The sequence below is a fragment of the Carex rostrata genome, chromosome 20 (genome assembly GCF_964058835.1).
Source record: "Carex rostrata chromosome 20, lpCarRost1.2, whole genome shotgun sequence".
NCBI classification, from domain to species: Eukaryota; Viridiplantae; Streptophyta; class Magnoliopsida; order Poales; family Cyperaceae; genus Carex; species Carex rostrata.
In genome coordinates, this window is record NC_135937.1 from 3,380,599 (window position 1) to 3,407,217 (window position 26,619).

Here is a 26,619-nt window from a genome sequence, read left to right on the forward strand (position 1 = left end):
ATGCTATAGCTCGTATAGAGATACGAGGGACAAATAGTATTCTTGGCAGACTATCACTTCCTCAGCTAAGCTATACATATGGAAATGCTACCGTTATGACTGCTTTTTACGGACAGCGTTAGATAACACTCACACATACATATTTCTTAGTGGAAACGATAAATACCTCATACTGTAGAACTTGACACTGAATGAAAACATTAATGACACGAACACAATTCTATTTAATGTTTCATTCGGGGTCTGTCAAATACCATGTTCCTAGAACACGTATCTATATAATTAAAATGACATCTTGTGTCAGGTGGTTTGTAAAACTTAACCATCTTTTAATCCACATACTAACCTTGTAGCGGTAATTAGTGTCCCTGCTAATTACCTTGGTCAGTGACCTTTTAAGAGTATATATCATCTATATTATGGAGTTTCACAATTTCAGTCATGAACTCGAAATGATCCATAAATGCAATAATACTCAAGGCAACAAAATGATATACATTCAATTCATGAATAAAGCTTTATGATAATTTATCGTATTATTGACTTCTAGATTATTACAAACTAACAATTTCAACCTTGGCCGAAAATACAGCTTTTTCTGCAAAGACCAAAAGAGCATGTTTCGGCCAGGAACAGAGGCCGAAACTGCACATTTATATAAAAAATAACCAGACTCAGACCCAGACCCAACCCGACCCGTGCTAATTTTGGACCAAGAGTCTAGCACGGATTTGGTACAACTCCCCCAAACAGGACCCACCGGACCCGACCCCCACTAACCTGTAGATCCGCTGGACCCTCAGACCTTGAGAACCTTGGCCCGGACGGGTTAGACCCAACGGGACCCGACCCATCCCGACCCGACCCGTTTGGTATACACTAACTTCACGTAGATAAGCTAGCTTACTAGCTTATAATATTTCTTTTATTTTTTATTTTTTTTATTTTTTATTTATCAGCAGTAGTGCTTAAATAAGTTTGGAAATTTAATATATATTAAACGGAGGAGATGGGCTACGGTGAGTTGCGAAGTAAAGTGACTATTTTACTTCACGCTCATATTTTGCGATTTGAAAGTTCAAAACGTCGATCCGAACCGTTCATGTTGTTTTCCATATTGAAATGTGCTTGGAGACCAAATTTTACATTTTTTGAAATTTTTTTTACTATTTATTAAGCAATTTTGAAAGTCGCTGATCTGATGGTCCAGAAAATTTTACTGTTTTTTACTGTTCACAGCAAAACATCAATTTTCAAAAATGCTTAATAAATAGTAAACAAATTCCACAAAAATGTGAAATTTGGTCTCCAAGCACATTTCAATATGGATTAAACATCTAACGGTTCGGATCGGTCGTTTGGACTTTCAAAATAAAAATACGGCGTGAAGTAGAAACGCGTTTTACCTCGCAACTCACCGTAGCTCATCTCTTAAACGGAGTATGAAAAGTGTATAGGTAGGCTTAAATGAGCAACATTTTTTTTTATTTTTCCTTCATTTTTCTCTGACTCAACTTAAATATCATGATGTTTTTAAGAATTTATTAAGGTTATTTTTCAGACGTAGTTGAAAATATATTTATTCAAGGAAGCGTTACTTTTTAAAATAAATAAAAAATCATTTCTCGAAAATATTATTTTATAGAAAAATTGGGCAGTAATATATTTTTTTTTTCAAAATTTTAAAAACATTTATATTAGTAATTTAACATGAGGACGCTATTTTTTATTATTATATTATACCTTGTACACATCCAATATATATCTTTTAAGAGGAGGGTTAAAATTGCACCATCTCTTTTGTGCTTCTAATGTTCACTCTCCTCTCATATCTTTAATTTCAAAGTTTAAATAGTCGATTTGAATCTTCCAATGTTTCTTCATATTAAAATGTGCTTGGAGACCAAATGTTACATTTTTTGGAAAAATTTTTTACTATTTTTTCAGAATTTTTGAAAATGCAACCATTTATTTGTGGATATGAACTATGATTTACGAAGCATGTTTTATTTTATTTATTCCTGATGAAGCGTGTTGTTATCTACTGAGTAGGTGGATGTGCACCGTACCAAAAGATTCGGTTTGCCATATACCTCAGCGAAAATCCTAGAAAGAGCCAAATTTTTACTGGTACGTTACGTACGGTCATTGTATGTCATACAAATGCATGGTTGGTCTACATCAGATTAGGAAAACAAAGATGATAAAATGCTCTGCATTAATTTCATTCTTTCTGCGCTTTCATGTTGTATTCTTGTGGCGATATATTATATATATGCTAATGTAAAACGAGGTTGTCTATCAAATATATTTATGACTTGATGTATGAAAAGTTGAAAACTAAGATAAGTTTTAGTTGTTCTCAAGAAATTAAGATGAAAGAAAATGAAAGTGCTAAAATTCTTAAACAATTTATATATCTAGCTGCAACAATAACAATAATAATAATAATAATAAACCATCTTGGGCCTATGAAAACATTTTAATCACGTCTATTTCTCCTATTAATAAACTTTCTATCAATCAAGGAAGCAAGCCTATGCATGCATAGGTCAGATCGCAGTAATGTCAGCGGAGAGTTATTTACAAGTTTCTGAGAAACCATCAAGCCATCGCCTCATCATATATCAATAATTGAATAATGTTTATCAACTTTTTTGTCTTGTGTGGAGTTAGGTGTAAGTAAATATCTTTGAGAAATCCGTTTGTCAGATTTACGGACAGAGACAAACTTTCACACTATGAAAGTTAAACATAAATAAGAGTTAAGAGTATTAAATTTTTATACTGAGAATGTGAATGAATTGACAGTTTCATAACATTTTATGCTAAATTATATATAGAAATTTACCAACAAACACAAAATTATAAAAATAATTGACTCCATTTATAATATATGCCTATGCCTCTGACGTGACTGGATGACTCTAATAGCAATGATTGAATAAATATTTTCCGTAACCAGCCAAAATTAAGTTTGCTAACAATCCATCGACTCAATTTTTTTTTTTTTGCAAAGAAAAATGTCACTTATTTGAAATTCAGTATCTACACTAAAAACAAATTGATGACCCTCGTTGAGAAAACAAGACAATACCTCACTCCAATATATAATTTTTATTTTAAAAGAGCACTTCTGCTTATATAAAATGACTTGCCTGCTATATATATAGATTCATAGATGAGTTCGCTCATGAAAGACCTATACGGCTAGGGGTGTCAATGGGTACGGTACGGGTTGGGTGGGAACATTTTCATACTCATATCCATACCCTACCCATACCCATTAAAAATTAACTTTACCCTTACCCGTTAATATTATAGGATAACGAAACGGTAGCGGGTAATAACGGATATTACTAATATAATAATTAGTTTTATTATATTTTACAAATTAAACATCAAAAACTCATTAATTTCGCATATATGTAATTACATTTTTAATAAAAAAATAAAAATAAATACGCAATCAATTCCAACTAAATTGTTTTTTATAAAATTGAATTAAATATATATATTTAGGTGGGTTGAAAATTGAATTGAATATATATATATATATATTTAGATTTTATAATTACCCTATAGGGTAATGGGTACGAAATAGTTATTACCCATACTCTTACCCATTTGATTAACGAAAAAAATTCTTACCCATACCCATACCCGATAAGCTAACGAAAAAAAAAATCTTACCCATACCTGCCTTATCGAATACGAAACGGGTCGGGTAAACGGCTAAAGAGGTGCTATTGACACCCCTATATACGGCTATACTATATGAGAAACAAATTTAATTCATTAATTTACGGAAATAAATCTGCTGCATGCGATTCCAAAGGAGAGCAGGACCCTGCCTTTTCAAATCCAATCATTAATTTTTTAGAATGCACGAATCTCAAAAGTAGTTGATTTTTATGCATGAATCTCAAAGATGAACAGTTATATTTGGAAAAACAGCATCCCTGCGATTCTTTGGAATCGCAGCATATTTATTTCCGTAAATGAAGACTGACACCAAGTTTTGAATATCACACTTTGATTGATACTACTCATAAAATTCTTAGCATTAGACGATAATTTTGTCTGCGTAGCCGCAATTGTAATGTCACTTTATATAATGATGAATTATATTAATATATGCTCGAAATAAATTACAGAATTACTTGATGATTCAGAAAGTAAAAAAGAAAAACGGTCTTCTGTGTCATCACTAGCTCATCAAGTCTTCCCTGCCAAAAGCTCCCTTCTCTCTTTCTTCTCAGCCTTTGTTCCCATCCGTACCGCCAACCATTAGACTGTCTCTCTCTCTCTCCCCTCCCCCCCTCTCTCTATCATCATATATCAACAATTATATAAGCCCCATATTCACCACCCCTTTAACCCCCACTCACCAAAAAACGTGCCAAAATTCAAAACACAAATTTTAATCAGTTCATTTCAGTGAAAATTCTGGTTTCCACAATGCCATCAGTATCAGTTGAAACCCGGCGTAGACCAGCTGAGGAGTCAAGGATAGAAATTGAGCCCCAACAACAGAGGGAGCGGTGCCCCCGTTGCGACTCGACCGACACCAAGTTTTGTTACTACAACAACTACAACACATCCCAGCCACGCCACTTCTGCAAGTCATGCCGCCGGTACTGGACCCTCGGTGGGTCTCTCCGCAATGTACCGATTGGTGGGTCCACCCGTAAGCGCCTCCGTCCATCCCCAATCCCGTCACAATTTTCAAAATCGACCCGGGCCGGTACTTCCATATTTCCGCCACATGCGTTCGGGTCAAACGGGTTGTTGAGCTCGCCGTTAGCTGCTCTAAGTGTGCCATTCTTTCAGGGCCGAGTTGGGTTCGAACTTGGGCTCGGGCTTGGATCTGGTACATGCCCGGGTTCAGATTGCTTGGATGACATGGGGCTGGGTTTTGGGCTGGGAAATGGGCCTGTCATGTGGCCCGTATCTATGATGAATGAGGCAGGGGGTATGATGGGAAATGGGGACACTTGGAAGATGGAGACTGGTCGGGTTGAGGTGCCGTTGGGTCTACCGCAGCCGATGGGGATATGGCAAGAGTTGGCTGTGTCGACGCCTGTCGGAACTTCAAGTGGGCCCGGAGCGCAGTCAATGTAGTATGATGAATTACTACAAATTGATACCAGTTTGTGATGAAGATGTGTCAGTTGAGTCATCTTTTTTCTATTGTGTATGATTGGTCTTTTTCTTGCTTAGATTAGCTATTGAGTAATGCTTCATGTTTGTATGCTATGACTTGAGAAATATTAGTGCTATATAAAGTTATTCTTCTAATTCATTTGTTTTTTCTTATTCTATATTGCTATCTTCACTTTTTCATATCTTTGAAAACTAAAAAAAGGTTATATTGTTAAAAACAAAACAAAAATGGTCTATACATGAAGACCTGCCATATTCTATCACACTAATAAGAGAGAGAAAACTAAAGACTTACGGTATAATCAGAAGTAACACAAGGAATCCAGATTTAGCCAAGTAGCCATGAAATGACGAAATTACATATAATGACGAAATTAATTCATTAGAAGATTTTTTTTTAATCTCGAATAATACAAAGAAATAAAGTCGGCGGTCAAAATATTTGAAAAGGAAAAGTTGACAAATACAGAACAAATGTTTGCGTGACATAGAATCATTAAAGACAACTCCATCGTAAATCTTTCCTCCTGAATGGTTGTACACAGACAAAAAATTCAAAGGAAGCCTTACTGAAAAAAGAGAGAAGGAAATCAAGCAGTCCAGATGCAATGTATCTGATGATCTGATCCCTATAAAACACAAACTTTCATGGTCACCTTGGTCAGCTAAAGCAATTATATATATCGACAATAATATTATATAACTAGTCATGTGTTGACTTGTTGCCTGGATGGAGGCAGCGAATGTTGAATTGCAAAGATTATGAAAGAAGAACCAGTCATCATAAATTCAATTTACATCTAGTTGGGCTTAGTTCAAGTAAATCTATCTCATCCAGTTGTTCATATTTAATCTTAATAAACCAATTCTCCTTTATGAACTTATTCATAAATGTTTGAGATTAAATGAAAGAACTGTATTTTTTGGCAAAACAGGTATACATCCAATGTTGTTACAAGAAAACATGACACCGTAGAAGTTGTCAAAAGGCAAAGGCATCCATCAGAAAAGGTTGTTCATTCTCCCAAAATGTTCTCCAGCTCCTTTTCAAAATTATCCTCAGTCACCGCGATTTGATCGGTCCAGTTGGTATCTGTTTTCTCATAAAAATCATTTTTTTGTGCACTATCTCCTCCATCACATCCTCTGTCGATTTATTCTTCTCTATAATGTGCTTCATATCACTAATATCCGTCGTCTTACTAGCCTCTTTTTTCAAAAAAATGAAAAACAAAAGAGAACTAATAAATAACTTGAGCTCATTAACTAAATAAAAAAGGAACCAAAGTGCAACCCAACATGATCTGATCAGAAAAACTTGATTGAAACCCAAATTGTTTTATCTAAAACTGCATAAAACATAATCTTGGAAAAAAAAAGTACTTAAAAAAAAAATTAATTTCATCTACATATGCCCCAGCAACTGACCCAAAATCAGTACAAACTACTCTAAAACCAAACAAGCTGAAGCAGTTAATTAAGCTATTTCCAAGTTTTAAAACCCACCCCCATCCCATGCATAAGTATATTTAAGCTTCTGATCATGTTATAAGACTAATGTTAAAAGTAACTCTAAATGGCAAAAAAATGATATGCGCACACCTTGGATGGCTAATTATTTTGCTAGCTCATATTCTGACAAATTTTTCTTAAAATTTTCAACTTCAATATCCGCACCCTGTGAAAATAAAATATATGTTTCAATAAAATATAAACTAGAAAGCACAACAAATTAAGAAAACTTAAACAATGAGAGAAGTTCTGTGCATTTTAAATTTAGATACAGGAGCTTCTTGATTAAATGAAAAAAACTTCTCGTGCATATTCTTTTACATATGCTTTAGCAGGACAGAAAAATCTTACCAGATCTATGTGCATATATTTTTCAATATTACCATCCGCAAATAATCTGTTAGGACAACAACAAAAGTAGAAGATTAAATTGATCAGAAATTGAGTTTTTGTTACTCATGTAAAATTGTAACATCATATGAAAAGAAAAATAACAAAAAAAAATATACAGGTTGTTACAGTATGTCAAGTACTGGCACACATCATAACGAGTACGCCTATCGGGATAAGCATAGCCAATTCTTAGTAATTAAGTACCAAATATTTTCAACAATTTTTTTTGTGTATTTCTTCTCCTTTTGATGTTCCAACCACACCAGGTTACAGAAATCAACCCATTATAGGAAAGACATAAAGATAAAAAGAACTGAAGTGTAAAAAAGTATAAATTGATAAACTAATAAAGAAAATTGAATCAGATACTCATAATTCTTATCTATACCAAAATGTGAATAAAAGAAGTATAAATGATAACAAAAAAGAAAGTTATACTTGTGATATACAGCTTCTAGTTGCCAATTTGGCTGCCCGGTTATGTCATGCCCACTGGACCACTCAGTTGCACCAAGCACATCCACAAATCCAAATAGAAACATGTTTTTCACTAGCATCCTCTTTACAAGAGACGGTACCACTTCTAATTTATATGCTTTTGCCTCCCCAAGCTAATTCCTTAATTTAGTCAACTCACCTGTTTCATAACATCAAAATTGTAGCTGCAATTCTGGCGAAAAATGGTAGATGCAGTGCTGTTCCTCACAAATGGTCAATTGAACCCAACTTAAGCCCTATAAAGCCGGAGGAATGCTTCAGTTTTGCAACCAAGCATTAAGTCAATCAATCTAGCCTCAGCTTGTTTTTAACTGTGCATCACACTCAATAATCAAGCATAACTGTGAACCTTATTACTTTAGAAAATCAAAGACCAGGAAGAAGAATACAGGTAACGAATCCAAAAATAGTACTAGTTGGTGCAATCAAAACCTACAACATACCAAGAGAGAGATAAATTTTGAACCCGGGTTGATATGGTTGGATCTCATGGAGACAGTAGAGGATGTAGAGAGCGCCTAATCTCCTAGGTAAAGACGCTGCAGAAATCATATGACCTGAAAACAAACATCTTGGATTAGTTTAATTTGCAGTGTATTATAACATTTGGTCTTGATGATTTTGGAGAATCAGGAAAAAAAAATTGAGGACTCTTTTTTTTTTGGGCTAAATTGGGGTCAAATTTAATCTTTATTCAGTGACACTTTGAACTGAAGAGGACCTTGTTTGCACTAGTAATGATATTGTATGAAAAATTAGTATCATATTGAACCTATCATTTGAGGGTTCAGAAGAGTCGTCTGGACTTGATTTTGGGAATGTTATTTTGGGCAAGTAATAGATATTTTGAACAATTCCTTAGGTATATTGGAATAAGCTGGCACTTAATTAGTTGCATAATTGGGGAAACAAGAGCAACGTATCGGCCCAGTAGAGGTTGAATTTGAACAGTTGAGACAGCATTGGTTAATTCCTTTCATGCCAATAATGAAATTAAGTCAATATCATACTGATGCAATGTGTGTAGAGGGATTGCATGAAAAATGCAGAGTTCCTAGTAGGTTTGGCTTCAAAATGTAAGCGAATTTTCTCTCCTTCCATATTCTTTTCATATCAGCCAAAGTTAGGAAGTTTCCCTAAAACTCACAAAAAGAAAAATAAACAATAAATTAAAAAATGAATGAACTAAATTGAGGACATAAAAATAGAAAGTAAATTTGACTTAAAGGTGAAAAACTACCCGTACCTCGACAAACTCGCCTAACAATTCATCTATATCCAACTTGAATGGTGTGAGATCCATACAATCTCAAACAAGCAGTACTAGGACGATCCTTATCGGATACTGCACAAGCATTAATGTGATTGAAGAAACTTTTTTTTTTTTAACTATTAAGCAAAGTTGAAGTACTTCAATTAATTCATCGGGCACAAGTCAGTCAAAAGGAGGATAGTTGTAAACCGTGGAGAGGGCACCTATCTGCTTAAACCTCTCATGCTACCAAGCTCGTGAATTGTTATCACCTAAAGCACCATAGATGGCAAATTCCCAAAATTGAGAAACTAATGGGTTTTTAGGAACAAACGTAAAACAAAAGAAGAGTGAAAAAAGTGCCATCAAATTATCATGATCCAACATCCAACGTCTAATGATGAACATACAGTGCCAATGGCAGATCCAGCAAGAGAGAATGATGTCAGTTGACCCATTCATTTTTAAATTTATGTGTTTATACATTATTTTCTATGAGGAGGGTTCCAATGCCTCATTTTTTCATACCTCAATGAGTTGTATCTAGTACATTTATTTTTTTATACATCAAATTTATGTGTTTATTCATTTTTAAAAGTCACTTCTAGGTAATCCAGAAAATATTGTGATCTATCTAGTACATTTAATTAATAAAAAGTTGTATCTATTTTTGAAAGAAAACAAAAATTTTAATTTATTTAATGATTATTTTTCAAAAAGAATTCTCAAAATAGATACAACTTTTTATTAATTAAATGTACTAGATGAATCACAATATTTTCTGGATTACCTAGAAGTGACTTTTGAACCGGATCAATAACTCATAATTTAAGCATTTTTATTTATTTTTCCAATAGCACATAAAGAAATATATTAATTTTTCTTACAGCCGCAAAAAATCCGGCCTGAAAAATATTGATCCGGGTTATTTGTTGCAGTCTTTCTAATAAATTAAATTATATTGTATTTCATCTATTTTCAAAGAAATATATTCAACATTTCTAATATTTTAATACAAAAAATTAAAAATTTCTGTTTTCAAAAAAAAAGAAAGCAAAATGCACAAATCCGGTTAACCAATAACCGGACTCAAATCAAATTTCCGGTTAAGGGTTAACCTGACTATTTCAACGGATCCGGAAAATGGTTAACCGGAAATTTGCTTTGAGTCCGGTTACTGGTTAACCGGTTTGGGTAGTTTTGCAATTTCAATAGCTAGTTGGTTATTTTTTTAATTTTATTTATTTTTTGGATATATATAAAAAAATCGGGAACTAGGGTGTTCCTAAGTTCACCAAATTTCTTTGTTAACTCAACTCTAGAATTTATCGGATTAATTTTAAACAACGAATCAAAACCGTTAAAATCCTTCTATCTTACGAGTGATGCGTATACATGTGAAAATTTTATAATTTCAAATTAATTTTGTATGTAATTAAGTGATCAAAAAGTGTCGTTTAAAATAGGTTTTAAAATTAAGCCTAGGAAATTTGGAGAGCTTAAGAACACCCTAGTTCTACTCTTATAAATGAGTTTGACATATGATTCAATTTTTAAACTTCTTAGTCATGTCACATAATTTATATTCTGAATAGTCTGAACATACTTCTCTTTTTAGATTTTTTTTTTTTATTAGACTTGTCATATTTTTGTATGCTTCTCTTATTTAAAGGAAAACTATTTAATGTGTTTAAATTGCAGTAAAAAAAACTTAAATCAAACAATAAGAAGGGAATTAGCGGGAGCATCACCCTCAACAGTCAGCTACAAAGTTATCGTCATGCTCTTGTTTCATTTCTCTTCTTTTTATTAAATGAAAGACGTTCTGAATTATGCACTAAAAAAAAATGAGAGGACGTGTTTTAGTTAGTTACAACAGTTACTGATAGCATAAACTGTTATGCTGCAAACTTCATTTTTTATTTTACTTTCATAAGGCGCCCAGCCTCTGACTTCAAAGGTGAAACAACCCTGTCTTATTGTGATGCCATTCCTCTTGTTCTTCTCTATTTATATCCCTAACCTCTTGTATAAATTCTAACCTATGTAGGGTTTGTTTCAATTTGCAATTAAAAAATAATAAAAAATAATAATAATACACACCTTACATTAATTAACATCAAAAGAGTTATAGCGTTGTAATTATCTTTCAAAAAGCTTGATCCATACTCCGTAGTCACGCGAATAAAAAATTACCTTTTTTTTTTTTTTGTAAAAGTTAGCATATACATAGAAGAAGAAAAAAAAACGCCTCACAAAAGACGCCACAGAAAATCGCTTCACCGAGATAGGCGAATGAGAGAAAAGACCAACGAAATCAAACCGTCCAGGTGCACTGCATCTCACTCATCTGAATCCTGGAGTTGGCGGCAGTCCGATAGGCATGGGACTAAATTTGGTCCAATGCCTTAACCGTCCGATTCAATAGAGATCAGTGCGAATTTATCGGCGGAATAATATTATTTGAATATACAAATCTTGATGAAGATTGGCCGGCTTATACCGGTTCGGACGGAATTCGGTCCAATTCCTATTGGGCCCCCACGGTCCCCCTATCTCCATCTGACCACTTTTAAATACGAAGTCGCCTACGGGCTTTAAACCAAAAAAAAAAAAAGCTTTTAAATACGAAGAGAGAAACAAAATTGATACTAAAGAGCCCAAGTATCAATTTAAGCAGCTCTCTCCATGGAACAATTAGTTCAAGTGGATCAAGCCTTCATTCAGCCCCAGGAGCACCGGCCCAAAACAGTTGTTTCGGAGGCCGACGGCATCCCTCTCATCGACCTTTCGCCGCTCTCCTCAGACACTGTCAGCACTGCTGTGCCGGAGACACTCGTCGCACAGGTGGAGGCCGCCTGTAGAGATTGGGGCTTCTTTCAGGTATTAGTCAAAACACTGATAGAATATGAAAGGACATGTACCTTTGCTGGGAATCAATCTCATCAAATTGTTCAACATTAATCAATGAAGAGCTTAATTTGTGACGCAATTGTGGATATTATTATTATTATACTCCTTTATAAACTTGAACCAGTAGATTAGGAACGACATATGAGAGAATTGGTTGATCGACCCCAGCTTGATGACCAATTAAGCTCCCAAAACTAACTGTTCCTGCATCAGGTGATCAATCATGGGGTGTCGCCGGAGTTATTGAGGAAGGCAGAGGCAGCACAGAGGGATTTTTTTGCTCTCCCTGAGGAAGAGAAGAGAAAAGTGAGACAGGATGAGCAGAATGCGCTGGGGTATTACGAGTCCGAGCTTACCAAGAATGTGAGGGATTGGAAGGAGGTGTTTGATATTATCGCACATGAGAGGGATGGAATTGATGTGGTCGGACTTGTGCTCAGAAACAAGTGGCCTCAGGTGCCACTAGGTTTCAGGTAAGGAACTTAGAATCTCAAATTTCTGGCAATTGAACTGGCCCCAAACTAAAATTGATTTAAGTTAGATTGTTTTTACTGTTTTTTACATTTGTTGCTGTTTGATCAATTGTATATATTATGTTAGAAAAAATCCATAATATAATATACAAGGTATATCAGGATAAAACGGGCATACTGGTTAAATTTGGCAATGACTCTGTTTGAAACATCACCTTTGTTTCTCTATTTTTTTATTTTATTTAATGGCCACACTACCTTCTTTCCTTTTGGCAAGATTGTCATTTACACTTTTTTTTATCTTTCCAAGGAGTAGTTGGCTATCATAAGCTACATTACATTATTACATTTGATAGGATTAGCTTTTGATGGAGTAGTTGAGTAGTAACTTCATTGACAGGTCAGCATAAAAACTTTTGGTCCGGAAAGCCACATGTCTACAAGTGTATGTCATCTTTATCAACCTTGTATTTTGTTTTGCAAGAAGTTTGGAAATAGAGAAGTAATTACTTAATATTAATATTAGGGAAACAAAAAATCACAAGGGATGTTGAAGAATTGACACATTTTATATATTGATATTATATAAAGGGAAAACCATTCGAACATGAAGCATTTGCATTTGCCTTCCTCTTCTTCTTTGTTTTTAATAATAATTATAGTTTCAATTTATACTTCAAAGTTATTCATTAGAACAAGTAACTTTTATCCATGCTTTTATATGTAAATGCAACATCATCACTTTGATCTGGGAGTAAACTAGATAACTAGACTACTTGTAGGTGAATATATATTGCTTAAAAGAGCAAAGTCTGATTTTGGCCTCAATGACTATTACATTTGTACATGAAGTTCCCGTTGTTTTCCATCAAACCCCTATTATTTTTCTTGGTCTAAATAGCCCCTTAAAAATTTTATGATGATCCAATTAAATGCATCCACTAGTTGATTTATTTAATTAATAACCATAGGATCATTAATGAATACTCAATAACAGTAGTACCTTACATTTTTGCACAAGTCGTCAAATTATAATGTTAATTAAAGGAATGAATTAGCTATTCAAAATTTTACGAGGCTAATTAAACCGAGATAAAATTCGAGGACTAAACTGAGCCTTGTGCAACTGTTAAGGGGCTTGACTTGATTGGAAAAAAAAATTAGGACTTGATTGACAAAAACTGACTTTCCACTTCTCAGAACTCTAAAGAGTATCTCTACTCTGTCCACTAATTAGATAATTTTCATTTAGTCATGCAAAAGATAACAAATGACTCTGGTTTTTTAAATTATAATTAGACCCATAACCCAACTTTGTATATGATTCACTAAAAATGAAAATGCCTACCTTGTATAAAGGTCAATCCTAGAATAACACTTCCTAATTCCGAGAGAAATCACATGAAACTGAAAGAATTATTACCTAATCCTCTCTCACATTGAAATTGTATATAAAAAGAGAAAACAAATGCTTACTTATTTTTCTTTCGCTTAGTTATGTGAAACAATCATAACTACTAAATTTATATCATTTGCAGAGAAACATTTGAAGAATATGCTAAAAGCGTGGAGAAGCTAGCATTCAGGCTACTGGAGCTCATAGCACTGAGCCTTGACCTACCTCCAAAGAAATTCAATATGTTCTTTGAAGAAGCAAATAGCCTTCTCCGCCTAAATCACTACCCGCCATGCCCCAATCCCGACCTTGTGCTTGGTGTGGGCCGCCACAAGGATCCAGGTGCCCTTACTGTCCTTTATCAAGATAGTACTGGTGGTCTTGACGTGAAAAGACGGTCAGATGGTGAGTGGTTTCGGGTCAAGCCAATACCTGATGCTTTCATTGTCAATGTCGGTGACGTCTTTCAGGTAATTTGGTTTTTGTGTTTCTTTTTTTTTTTACAATTATAATTGTCTTAATCAAATTAAGTTGAGTTGGGATTATGTATTTATCATATTGTTAAATAATCATCTAATTTTATATAAATTGGCACGCTCAAATAGTCCCTTCCAGGACCTAACTAACTGAATTAATAATCCTGTTGAAATGGGGTTTGGTCTGGTCAAGTGAATGTTGAATCATTGATCTTGTGTTTTCTTTGGTTTATAATAATCATAGACTATGTGCCCAACTGATGTTTTTATTACTATTTAAGGAAACTGTCAGGTAGGACCCATAAACCCATCCTGACATGCTAAATGGGTCAAACAATGAAAAGGAGCCTAACAGGAAACCCAATAACATGGTGGGCCTGTCCATCCAAATGGCTTTGGATTAGGTGGCATGCAACCCATTAGGCCATCAAGCTAACCATTTTTGGGTAAAGATTTTAACAGAGCAGGTTTGGCTTCATGCAACGCACGAATCATATGCAGCGCTGTTTTGATTCCATAGCATGTGCGCTGCATGAAGCCAAAAGTGCTCTGTTAAAATCTTTACCCTCCTTTTTTTTGAATTATTATTAAATATCATTGGGGTGTCTTGGTTACCAAAACTTGGAAATTCAGTAACCACCAATTCGACCAGGTTTGGAGCAATGACAAGTATGAAAGTGCCGAGCATAGGGTTTCGGTGAACTCAGAAAAAGACAGGTTCTCCATCCCCTTTTTCCTTCAGCCAGCGAGCCGCTCCAAAGTGCAGCCCCTGGAAGAGCTGATCGATGACAAAAATCCTGCGAGATACAATGAATTAAATTACGGAGAGTTTATCAGTGCCAGGAAAGATGGTAATTTAAAGAAGTTGGAGGTGGAGAACATTCAAATTACTCACTTTAGCAGGGCTTGACTGGGTTAATTAGTGGGCTGGTGAGTGAATGGCACTCCTGCTGATGCTATCAAACAGATTGTGGCCTGAAAGGTGCATTGTCAGCTAAATAAAAATGTTTCAGGGTTCGATATCAAAATATTGTAATGTTTTTGGACAACGGAAATAAATGCTAAGTCACACCACTTCTTGTTTCCAAGTTGGAAGTTAAACTTTATTTTGTTTGGACATGTGAGAGTAGGCTAGAACAAATCACTTGTAAATCATAATATAGTATTTATCTCTAGGGGGGACATTTTTTTTATAAAACTCAGAAGTAAACATCTTAATTTTTTTTTTTTTTTTTCATAGTCTAGTTCGTTGGCATTATTTTTACAAAAATATAGAACTTCGTAAATCCTACCGAATTTTTTATTAATATCCAAAATATTTAATTAATTTCAAATTGTACTCACTTTTAGGTAGAATTTCCAGAAATGATCAAACCGGCCGAAATGTTGTCAGTATTGAATCACCTTTACGGTTAAAAACTCACCGTTTTTGACCTTCTACAACTAGTGACCACCGGTTTCAAATATATATTTTTTTTTTACAAATAACAAAAATTTATAGGTTATTTATTTTTTTGTATTGAAATATTAGAAATATTTAATATATTTCTTTAAAAATAGATGCAATACGATATAATTTGATTTATAGAAAGACTGTGACAAATAACTTGGATCAACATTAAAAAATAAAAATTAATATATTTGTTTGTGTTATTGGAAAAAAATAAAGATGCTTGAATTATGAGTTATTAATTCCGGTTCAAAAGTCACTTCTAAGTAAATACAGAAAATATTGTGATCACAATGTTTTCTCAAAGCGTTTTTTTTTTCAATAACACAGAAATATATTAATTTTTCTTACAACTGCGAAAAATTCAGTTTGAAAAATATTGATCCATGTTATTTGTTGCAGTCTTTTTAATAAATCAAATTATATTGTATTTCATCTTCTTTTTTTTAAATATATTAAACATTTTTAATATTCCTTCTCCAAATCTGCTAACTAGCTAGGTATCAAAATACAGAACCGAGCAATTCTTTTTTTTTTTTTCTTCTTTTGTGAATTGAGAGTATTGTTGCGTCAGAATTGAGAACCCCATTATATCTGCAATGATGGTTCGTCTATTTCATCGAGCTTCCCAATCTATCACCTTGCGATTTCAGCAGTACACTCATTTGGTGCAATTTTACTTGTATTCATATCAACTAGGATAACATAATATTTCTGTTTAGATCCGGACCATTTGATTAGAATCGGCAATGATATTTAAAAGAGCCCCGTATATTCCATATCGGACGAATTGACCCAAATTCTGATCGGACGGTCTGAATCTAAACAGAAATATTTTGTTACCTCAGAAAATATAGACTCATTTTACTTGAACTCAAAATCAAAGATGTTGTCATGTAGGCCAACACAAGTTTCAATAATGCAATGTACTTACGCAGGGATCGCTGTCATTACTCATTACCACAACAGCAGCAGATGCGACATGGACTAGTCGACGGTTGAGATTGAACTGGCCATATCAATTAATTACTACTTTTTGGTATATTTTACAAAGAGCCTGATAATTGTATCCCAAACAAAATCTCCGAATGTGTCCCCCAAATAGTTTAACAGAAAAAAAAACTTTCAATGTTATCTAACTTCCATTTCCAGTGCTAATATCCAAACATTTAAAGCTCTGTTTATAACATTTTACAATACTACTCGCAAGCATTAAAATTCTAAATCTGTATAGTTATAACTTCTAACTACTTTTGTTTTCAAGCCAAAAATGAAAAGATTCCTTTCACCCACTTTTTTTTATTTTTTCTCTTATCATTCTCATCAATTTTCTCGACGATCCGTGATGAATTTTGAGAATCTAAAAATATTAACATTTTTTATCCGACTTTCTCTTTCAAATGAGATTTATGAAGAATAACTTTCGAGTTATATTTATGTCGTAATTTTTTTTTACCACTTTAAATCTTTGTGACTTTCAGTTTTTTTTTTATTTTGGTTCAAAATAATTTAAACCTCTGTTTACAAGCATATAAACCTCATTAATAACACTTTAAATCTCTAGAATAAAAAAAATATAAACCTCATGTACAAAGAATTAAAACCTCAACAATAACATTTCAAAGCATATAAACCTCAACAATAACATTGCATTTACAAAGCTCATTCACCACCAGATAGCTACTATCTGATTTTCAAAAAAACAAAGCTCATTCACAAAGCATATAAACCTCATGTACAAAGAATTAAAACCTCAACAATAACATTTCAAAGCATATAAACCTCAACAATAATACTGCATTTACAAAACATATAAACCTTATGTACAAAGCCTTGAAAATTTTAATGGTTGTAGATTGAGATTTAAAAACTTGAAAATTTAAAGAATTCATGAGTTTTACTTTAAAAAAAACAAATGACTTTAAAATTACTCAAAAGTATTTCTTCATGAATCTTATTTGAAAGATAAAATCGAATAAAAAACGTTCGTATTTTTAGATTTGTAAAATTCATCACGGATCATCGAGAAGATAAATTATAATGATCAGAAAAAAAAATAAAAAAGAGTGGGTGAAAAGAATCTTTTCGTTTTTAGCTTGAAGACAAAAATAGTTAGGAGTTAAAATTATGCAGATTTAAAATTGTAATGCTTTTAGACAGAGGTTTACGTGCTTGCGAGTAGCATTGTAAAATGTTATAAACATAGCTTTAAATGTTTTGATATTAGCGCTAGAAATGGAAGTTAGACAACATTGGAAGTTTTTTCTGTTAAACTATTTAGGGGACGCATTCGGGTATGATGGCTCGGGGTACCAGAACATTTCTCATTTTACAAATCTTGGTGTGGCGCATTTATAGCCTTTCTATACAGTAATAGAAGGAGTGGAGATCATAAGAAATGAGAAGACGTGGGGTCCATCAATGATTTATCTTGGAGTTACCCAATATATTCAATAAGTTTGATATGATATTACCAGTTTTTTAGATAGGTAGAGTCGTAGAGAAACACTACTTTTAGATGGTCCAAAATATGAGTTTTTATTCTAACTTTCTCTCTATCTAAAAAGATAATAAAAATATTAAAAAAAAAAAAGTAAAAATTAATTTTCAAATATATTTTTATATAAAAGTTATATTGAACAATTTAAATTGACTATTTAAAATTGAAAATTGAAAATATATATTCATAACATGAACCTATATGCGAATCGCAAATTACCAAATCCTCACTCTTGTCAGTTATGATTTGTCTTTGAAATTCATTAAATCATAACTCACTCATTTATGTGCTTCTTTTGCTGTCTCTAGTTTTCTACTCTCTTTTTTGGGTCTTTATCCTCAAAGAACGAAATATACTAGAACCGTAATTTGCACGTTGGGCGATTTTTATTTTAAATAAATATTTCGTAGAATATATATTTTCAAATATAGTTGATTACCCACATAAAAAAAGCTATTTGTGATGGGGTAGGAGCTGTGTGATTGACATTGTATATGAAAAGTTTTGTAATTTTGTATTTATGAATTGGGCTTCTTATTGCTTAGCGGACTCCCCCCCCCCCCCCCCCCCCCCCCCAACATACCACATGGTCTTACATTTACATAATTGTGAAAATGCTTGAATAATAATCATCAAATTAAGATTTAAAAATTAACCTCTTAAATTTACAAAGTTTTTTCTATATGTGTGAGCAAAGATATTAGATTACACAAAAAGTTCCAATATGAAACCAAAAGATCCATCAGGCGTTTAATTATTAGTCTAAGATCCATTTGTAAATAATTATTTTCTATGAAACCAAAAGAAAATAAAAGTTAATGATTTTCTGTAAAAATGTTCATGAAATAGTTTTAAAATGTTCATTAACCGCTCAATCTGATCTATACAATTTTTTGTAAAAAATGGCTCCAGAATAGCAATCTCTCTATCTTTATATATTTTGAATAGCATTATAATTTTATTATTTTTTAATATACCAAATAAGTTCCTAATTACATTTTGGAAAATATTGAATTATCAGATAGGTAGCCTCAGAAATTTTCCAATTTACTTATTCACTGGAAGCAAGTGGACATAAACATGTCACTAAATGCTGTTATTAAAGGTAAATTTCTCCTGAAGTCATTAAACCATGTTGTCAGTTATGATTTGTCTTTCAAATTCATCAAATTATTCATTTTGGTCTAATTAGATCACCAAGCTTCTCTAGAAATGAAAATCATGAGGCCAGGTATCCACGTGTCTCTAGAAATGAAAATCATATCGGGAATCCGGGCATAGTGACAAATGTATTATTTGAGTTCGGTTTGGCGAAATTAAAAATTCGTGATTCAGAAATAATTCAGATATAATTTGGGAATGATTCGGAATTATCCGGATCAAAAATTTCAATAATGCAAGGGAGCAAAAAAAAAAACTAAAAATATTAATTGTTCTTGGAAAAATTCGGAAAAAATTTGAGAATAATTCATAAAATTCGGTAAAAGTTCGTAAAATTCGCGAAATATTTGGATTTAATTCGGCGTTCGGTTCGGCATCACCCCAAAAAAAAATTATTCGGATATAATTTGAATATAATTCGAGTATCTTGTCACTGTCAATCCGGGCACATGCAGACCTCACACAGTCATGTAAGATGGCGACACAGAAAACCCTTCCTCCGAGGTGGGTAGAGGCATAGAGCGTAGACAGTGACGAAATGTTATCAAAAACCGTCCAGATACACTGAATCTCGTTTTCTATAAAACATGAATACCTTAATTTGAACTTAAAACCAAGATTCCGAGGAGAAAATAAATATTTAACAATAATTAAGGAATATCGATCACTCTTCATGGGTCACCAAGTAGAAGTTGATCAAGCGTTTGTTCAGGCTCCTGAGCACCGGCCAAAGCCGGTTATCTCCGAAGCTGGCGGCATCCCTCTCATCGATCTTTCACCAATATTCTCTGATGGTGCGGGTACGATTGTGCCGGTGACACTTGTTCAGCAAGTGGAGACGGCTAGCAGAGATTGGGGATTCTTTCAGGTGACAAATCTTATAAATTATAATTAATTTTCTCCTTGAATGTAAACTGTTGTAAGACTTATTATATTTGATTTTGGTATCTATTTTGATTACCAAATCAAATATGTTTGATTTCTATAAAATCGGTGATTATATCACTACTTTTAAAAAAAATAATATTCCTCCTTAAATAAAAAGAGAGAAACTACACGGACTATTTTGCTTTGGTTATTTTATTCATCAGAATTTATTTGTGGACTCGAGGCATTCTTAGCTGGTCAGAAACAGGAATCCATATCCTATGATGTAACAGAATATTTCTGTTTGTTCAGATCCGAGCCGTCGTATTAGAATTCCGGCAATTCAGTGAACTGCATGGAATTTCTTTAATTTTCGTGTGATTATGATCGGACGGCTCAAATCTAATAAACAGGAATATTTTACTTCCTTGGGTGATATGATTTTCAGAAACAGGGGGGTAATAAATGAAATTGTTTATATCAAATTCACCAACTTATGTGCATTATTGTTCAGATGATTTCGGATGGGTATTGAAACGAAGGCCAAAGCCCCGATTTTTTTATTTATATCCAAAATAAAATATAAATTTAAAAAACTAACCAACTATCTAATGAAATTGCAAAACTACCCAAACCGGTTAACCATTAACCGGACTCAAATCAAATTTCCGATTATTGGTTTCCCGGATTCATTGAAATAGTCCGGTTAACCATTAACCGGAAATTTGATTTGAGTCCGGTTAATGGTTAACCGGATTTGTTCATACTTTCATTTTCTACTATGGGCCAAATTGAGAACTCGGCACAACTTTCTTTTCTTTTTCTTTTTCTTTTTTTTTTTGAAAACAGAAATTTTTAATTTTTTTTTATTTTTTGTATTAAAATATTAGAAATGTTGAATATATTTCTTTGAAAATAGATGGAATACAATATAATTTGTTTTATTAGAAAGACTGCAACAAATAACCCGGATCAATATTTTTCAGATCGGATTTTTCGCGGCTGTAAGAAAAATTAATATATTTCTTTATGTGCTATTGGAAAAAAATAAAAATGCTTAGATTCCGAGTTATTGATTCCGGTTCAAAAGTCACTTCTATGTAATCTAGAAAATATTGTGATCCTTCTAGGACATTTAATTTATGAAAAGTTGTATCTATTTTTGAAAAAAAACAAAAACTTTAATTTATTTAATGATTGTTTTTAAAAAAGAATTCTCAAAATAGATACAACTTTTTATAAATTAAATATCCTAGAAGGATTATAATATTTTCTAGATTACCTAGAAATGACTTTTGAACCGGGATCAATAACTCGGAATCTAAACATTTTTATTTTTTTCCAATAACACATAAAGAAATATATTAATTTTTCTTATAGTCGCGAAAAATCCGATCTGAAAAATATTGATCCGGGTTATTTGTTGCAGTCTTTCTAATAAAACAAATTATATTGTATTCCATCTATTTTCAAAGAAATATATTCAACATTTCTAATATTTTAATACAAAAAATAAAAAAAAATAAAAAATTTCTGTTTTCAAAAAAAATAAAAAAAAATAAAAAGAAAAGAAAGTTGTGCCGAGTTCTCAATTTGGCCCATAGTAGAAAAAGAAAGTATGAACAAATCCGGTTAACCACTAACCGGACTCAAATTAAATTTCCGGTTAATGGTTAACCGGACTATTTCAATGAATCCGGGAAACCAATAACCGGAAATTTGATTTGAGTCCGGTTAATGGTTAACCGGTTTGGGTAGTTTTGCAATTTCATTAGATAGTTGGTTAGTTTTTTAAATTTATATTTTATTTTGGATATAAATAAAAAAATCGGGCCAAAGCCCGTTTATTTACTAAAAGTCTAAAACAGAATGCATATTTTTTAGAATTATTCTCGAGTACATTAAATTTGATAAGAAAACACAATAGTTAATTTTGATCATGTGATCAAACAATTAATTTCTATTTTTATTAACAAATATTCACTAATGAATATGGATTATAGCATAATAATTTTATATTATTTTCAAATAATTTAAAAGAATCTTAATATCATAACATACCAAACGATATAAATCGTTCAACAAAAACTTGTTGTACTTAATTATTTTTACTTATATTAGAGTAGAAAATCGCTCAATTTTTGCTCATCTTTAGTTTTGCTTAAAAAAAGGTGAACTTGTACATTTAAAAAAAACGAATCATGGATGAATTTTAAAGTAAAAAAAAAAGGATGAATTAAATACTGGACAAGAGATGGGCATAATTTACTAAACGGAATTTAGTACCTATTATATTATTCAAGTTAAGCATATATTATTAATTATGAAATAATTCAAGAGTGAGGCTATGGTACTATGCAAGATCAATATTTTTGTTCAATTCAAGAGCGCGGATTTGTTCATACTACGGATCAATATTTTTGTTTTTAAAATCTTAATGGTCGATCAAAACTGTTCAATATTTGTAAACTAAATTTTATATTTTTGTACTATTTTCTTAGATGGGTCGAAAATCACTGTTTTTGAATGGTCCAGAATTTTCAAATCAAGTAATTTTCTACCCATCTAAAAAAATAGTAAAAAATTTTAAAAAATGTAAAATTTAGTTTGAAAAATATATATTCATACAGAGACCGTGTTGAACGGTTCGGATCGATCGTTAGGACTTTCAAACTAAACATTAGAGACTGTCGAATCCATATTACATATTAAATATGCCCCTTGAGTCGTAATGTTTCCAATTTATGACCTCTAAAAACCATGTTTATCCATAAAAAGTTGATATACTAATTGTTCCTGTATCAGGTGATAAATCATGGAATACCACCAGAACTGTTGAAGGCAGCAGAGACGGCAGAGAGAGAATTCTTTGCTTTGTCAGAGGAAGAAAAGAAAAAGGTTAGAAGGGATGAGGAGAACCCTTTGGGATACTATGAATCAGAGCACACCAAAAATGTAAGGGATTGGAAAGAGGTGTTTGATCTTGTTTTGCATGAGCCAAGTGAAGTGGATGTAAGAGGACTTGAACTCAAGAACAAGTGGCCTCAGGTGCCTCCTGGTTTCAGGTATCTTTGTATAACCTTTACTACTGGTTCTACTCTTTATCAATTGCTGCTGACATGATCCCGATTTTTTTATTTTTATCCAAAATTTAAATTAAATTTTAAAAATTAACCGAACCGGTTGGTAAATTATAAAACTACCCAAACCGCTAAACGGTTAACCGGACCCTAGGTTCGGTTAACGGTTTAGCGGACCAAGGGTTCGGTTAACCGTTTAGCGGACCAAGGGTTTGGGTCCGGTTAATGGTTAACCGGATTCGTTGGTTCGCTGAACCGTTAACCGAACCCAATTTTTTTTTTTTTTTTTTTTTTTTTTTTTTTTTTTTTTTTAAACAGAAAATTTTAAATTTTTTTATTTTTCTATTGAAAATATACATGAAAATTCGTATTTATATTTATTAACCGGAAATATGGTTTTGGTCCGTTTATCCAATAACCGGTTTTTTTTTTTTTTTGTTGTTTTTTTTAAACTCGTTTTTTTATAACCATATTTATATGCATATGTATATGTGTATGTATATTTTTCTATAATTTTAAATTTCAGATTTGATTTACAAATTTTTTTTGTGTAAATTTGATAAATCTAAATACAAATTTTATTTTATATGTATACGTAGATTATATAGAATATATAGTGTTTAGGGTTTAGGGTTAGTGTATATAGATTATATAGAATATTAATAAAATAAATATTCCGACAGAATATATATAGTTTACATTAAAAAAAAAATTATTCACTATACAAGAAACATTGAAACTATATAGACTAGAAAATTTATACAAGTCGTATATATAATAAACAAGAATCAAGATGGTAACAAGAAATTTAATCTAGTATAGCGGTTAGTGTACTTGGCTCCCACCCAAGTGACATGGGTTCAAGCCCCGGTGGGAGCAAAAAAAAAGTTCTCTTTTTTCGCAGTTCATGAGTAAGGTATGGACCAAGTCTATTTAGGTTGAACCGGTTCATAGACCCCTCCATTCCTAAAGTAATGGACATGTCCATTGCCTCCATTTGAACCAGAAATGGATTATGTACAATCCAGAAGTATAAAAATGGTGCACACTGATCATGAACCATCAAATCCGAAAAACACTAATCTGAAATTTGTATTTAGATTTATCAAATTTACACAAAAAAAATTTGTAAATCAAATCTGAAATTTAAAATTATAGAAAAATATACATACACATATACATATGCATATAAATATGGTTATAAAAAAACGAGTTTAAAAAAAACAACAACAAAAAAAAAAAAACCGGTTATTGGATAAACGGACCAAAACCATATTTCCGGTTAATAAATATAAATACGAATTTTCATGTATATTTTCAATAGAAAAATAAAAAAATTTAAAATTTTCTGTTTAAAAAAAAAAAAAAAAAAAAAAAAAAAAAAAAAAAAAAAAAAAAAAAAAAAAAAAAAAAAAATTGGGTTCGGTTAACGGTTCAGCGAACCAACGAATCCGGTTAACCGTTAACCGGACCCAAACCCTTGGTCCGCTAAACAGTTAACCGAACCCTTGGTCCGCTAAACCGTTAACCGAACCTTGGGTCCGGTTAACCGTTTAGCGGTTTGGGTAGTTTTATAATTTACCAACCGGTTCGGTTAATTTTTAAAATTTAATTTAAATTTTGGATAAAAATAAAAAAATCGGGACATGATCTATTATTAATTAATTTCTACCAAGTGCGCTATTTAATTTTATTTCGACTTCCACAAAGTCAATGATGAATATTATCCAAGTATGTTGAGTCTCTTGATTTTTTTTTTTTTAAATAGAATCAATTTTAATTATTTTAATGAAACAAGTACCATTAATTTAGTTTTTATAAAAAGCAAAGGGCAAATTTTAATTTAGTTTTAAAAAATCGAGTCTCTTGATAAGGCTCTTTATAAATTTTTCTGATGATGTTTCTCATTTTTATAGTCATTGATTTTTTATATTTGAAATTTAAAATATTAATTTGATAAGGGGCAAAATAAACCCACAAAAATTAGTACTGTTATTAATACGGATGCTGTAATGTAAACAAAATATTTCTGCCTTTGCCCTACTGACTTGTCGTAGAATTAAATAACGTGAGATAATTGAACCACGGCTTAGCATAGTGGCACGAGTAGAGAGACAGATTCAATTATTTTAAAAGTCTTCTAAAAATAGTGAGTGTACTGGAATCCTTTAATAATAAAAACAAAATGTAAGATAATTTGCTTTCTTCCTCTGCAGGGAAACCTTCGAGGAGTATGGCAAAAGCGTCGAAAAGCTAGCATATAGGCTGCTCGAGCTCATTGCACTGAGCCTGAACCTACCAGAAAAGCGATTGAATGTCTTCTTTGAGGAACAAACGACATTCATTCGGCTGAATCACTACCCTCCATGCCCCTATCCTGATCTTGCACTCGGTGTCGGCCGCCACAAAGATGCTGGTGGCCTTACTGTGCTTTATCAAGACAGCACTGGTGGCCTCGATGTGAAAAGGAAGTCAGACGGAAATTGGGTTCGGGTCAAGCCGATACCCAATTCTTTCATCATCAATGTCGGCGACATCATTCAGGTAATTAAAGATGTTACATTTTTGTTAGAGCATATTGTGTTGTTAGGCATGTTGTGTTATGGATTAAGGGGACTGTCAATCTGAGCAGGTTTGGAGCAATGACAAGTATGAGAGTGCCGAGCACCGGGTTTCGGTCAACTCGGCAAGGGACAGGTTTTCCATCCCTTTCTTTTTCAACCCAGCAAGTCACACCAATGTGAAGCCATTGGAAGAGTTGGTCGACGAAAAAAACCCGGCAAGGTACGACGAGTACAATTGGGGCGAGTTCTTCAAGACGAGGAAAGACAGTAATTACAAGAAGTTGGAAGCAGAGAACATCCAAATTACTCATTTCAAGAGGGTTTGAATGTTTTGATTTGTGGCTTGGTGTCTTGGTTAATAAGTGACAGCTTCTATTGTGAATTAAATAAAATACTGGACTAATTAGTATATGCTTGTTTTGGCTTTCACCTTGATAGGTATTCAGGTATGATACTTGCTATTCGTTATTAAAAAAAATAAAAAAATATATATATATATTTCTATTTTTTATGTTTTTGTAAAATATTATAAAAATATAATTTTTTTTTTTTTTTTTTGAAAAAGTGGGGATACCACCGGTTTCATTACGAAACGCTCAAGTTCGTACAAATGCATAATCCAAAATATACAAACCAAGAACAACTAAACTGAAAATAAAAACAGTTAAGGCAAAATGCAACCAATAACAACTAAGTCAACTAAAGCAATTAAGACGTAGCACTTCGAACCACAGCATTTATAGAACTAGAAAACGCCATTAGGAGAATCATTGAGGCGACCATCAATAACCATACTCGGCCCTATCACGGAAATAGATAGAGAGGGCCGGCCCCTCTAAACCAAAAAAAGCATCCTCATCTGAATCCCTTATAAAAATATAATTAAAACTTCAAAAACTATAAAATATTGTTTACTTC

The 26,619-nt window shown here is 32.6% G+C and overlaps 4 protein-coding genes across 4 annotated transcripts; 3 read left to right on the forward strand and 1 right to left on the reverse strand.

Annotated features, from left to right (window-relative positions):
• The first annotated feature begins 4,242 nt into the window (after positions 1 to 4,242).
• On the forward strand, positions 4,243 to 5,303 carry LOC144572653 (dof zinc finger protein DOF3.2-like). Its single transcript, XM_078322306.1, has one exon. The coding sequence runs from the start codon at positions 4,462 to 4,464 to the stop codon at positions 5,122 to 5,124; it is 663 nt and encodes a 220-aa protein (XP_078178432.1). The 5' UTR covers positions 4,243 to 4,461; the 3' UTR covers positions 5,125 to 5,303.
• An 880-nt stretch (positions 5,304 to 6,183) lies between these two features.
• On the reverse strand, positions 6,184 to 8,872 carry LOC144572810 (Small nuclear RNA activating complex (SNAPc), subunit SNAP43 protein). The gene is given in 9 exon segments (XM_078322484.1): positions 6,184 to 6,375; positions 6,769 to 6,844; positions 7,030 to 7,075; positions 7,510 to 7,708; positions 7,912 to 7,925; positions 8,006 to 8,126; positions 8,580 to 8,642; positions 8,645 to 8,705; positions 8,816 to 8,872. Coding segments are annotated over 8 exon segments (624 nt in total). The 3' UTR covers positions 6,184 to 6,375; positions 6,769 to 6,781.
• Positions 8,873 to 11,443: 2,571 nt separating this feature from the next.
• LOC144572136 (protein LATERAL BRANCHING OXIDOREDUCTASE 1-like) lies at positions 11,444 to 15,297 on the forward strand. Its single transcript, XM_078321569.1, has 4 exons — positions 11,444 to 11,704; positions 11,948 to 12,207; positions 13,746 to 14,073; positions 14,732 to 15,297. Exons 1-4 carry the CDS (start codon positions 11,510 to 11,512, stop codon positions 14,987 to 14,989), a joined length of 1,041 nt encoding a protein of 346 aa, XP_078177695.1. The 5' UTR covers positions 11,444 to 11,509; the 3' UTR covers positions 14,990 to 15,297.
• A 4,475-nt stretch (positions 15,298 to 19,772) lies between these two features.
• Positions 19,773 to 26,130, forward strand: LOC144572140 (protein LATERAL BRANCHING OXIDOREDUCTASE 1-like). The gene is made up of 4 exons (XM_078321575.1): positions 19,773 to 20,058; positions 22,863 to 23,122; positions 25,354 to 25,681; positions 25,770 to 26,130. The coding sequence occupies exons 1-4, from the start codon at positions 19,864 to 19,866 to the stop codon at positions 26,025 to 26,027; spliced, it is 1,041 nt and encodes a 346-aa protein (XP_078177701.1). The 5' UTR covers positions 19,773 to 19,863; the 3' UTR covers positions 26,028 to 26,130.
• The last annotated feature ends 489 nt before the right edge of the window (positions 26,131 to 26,619 follow it).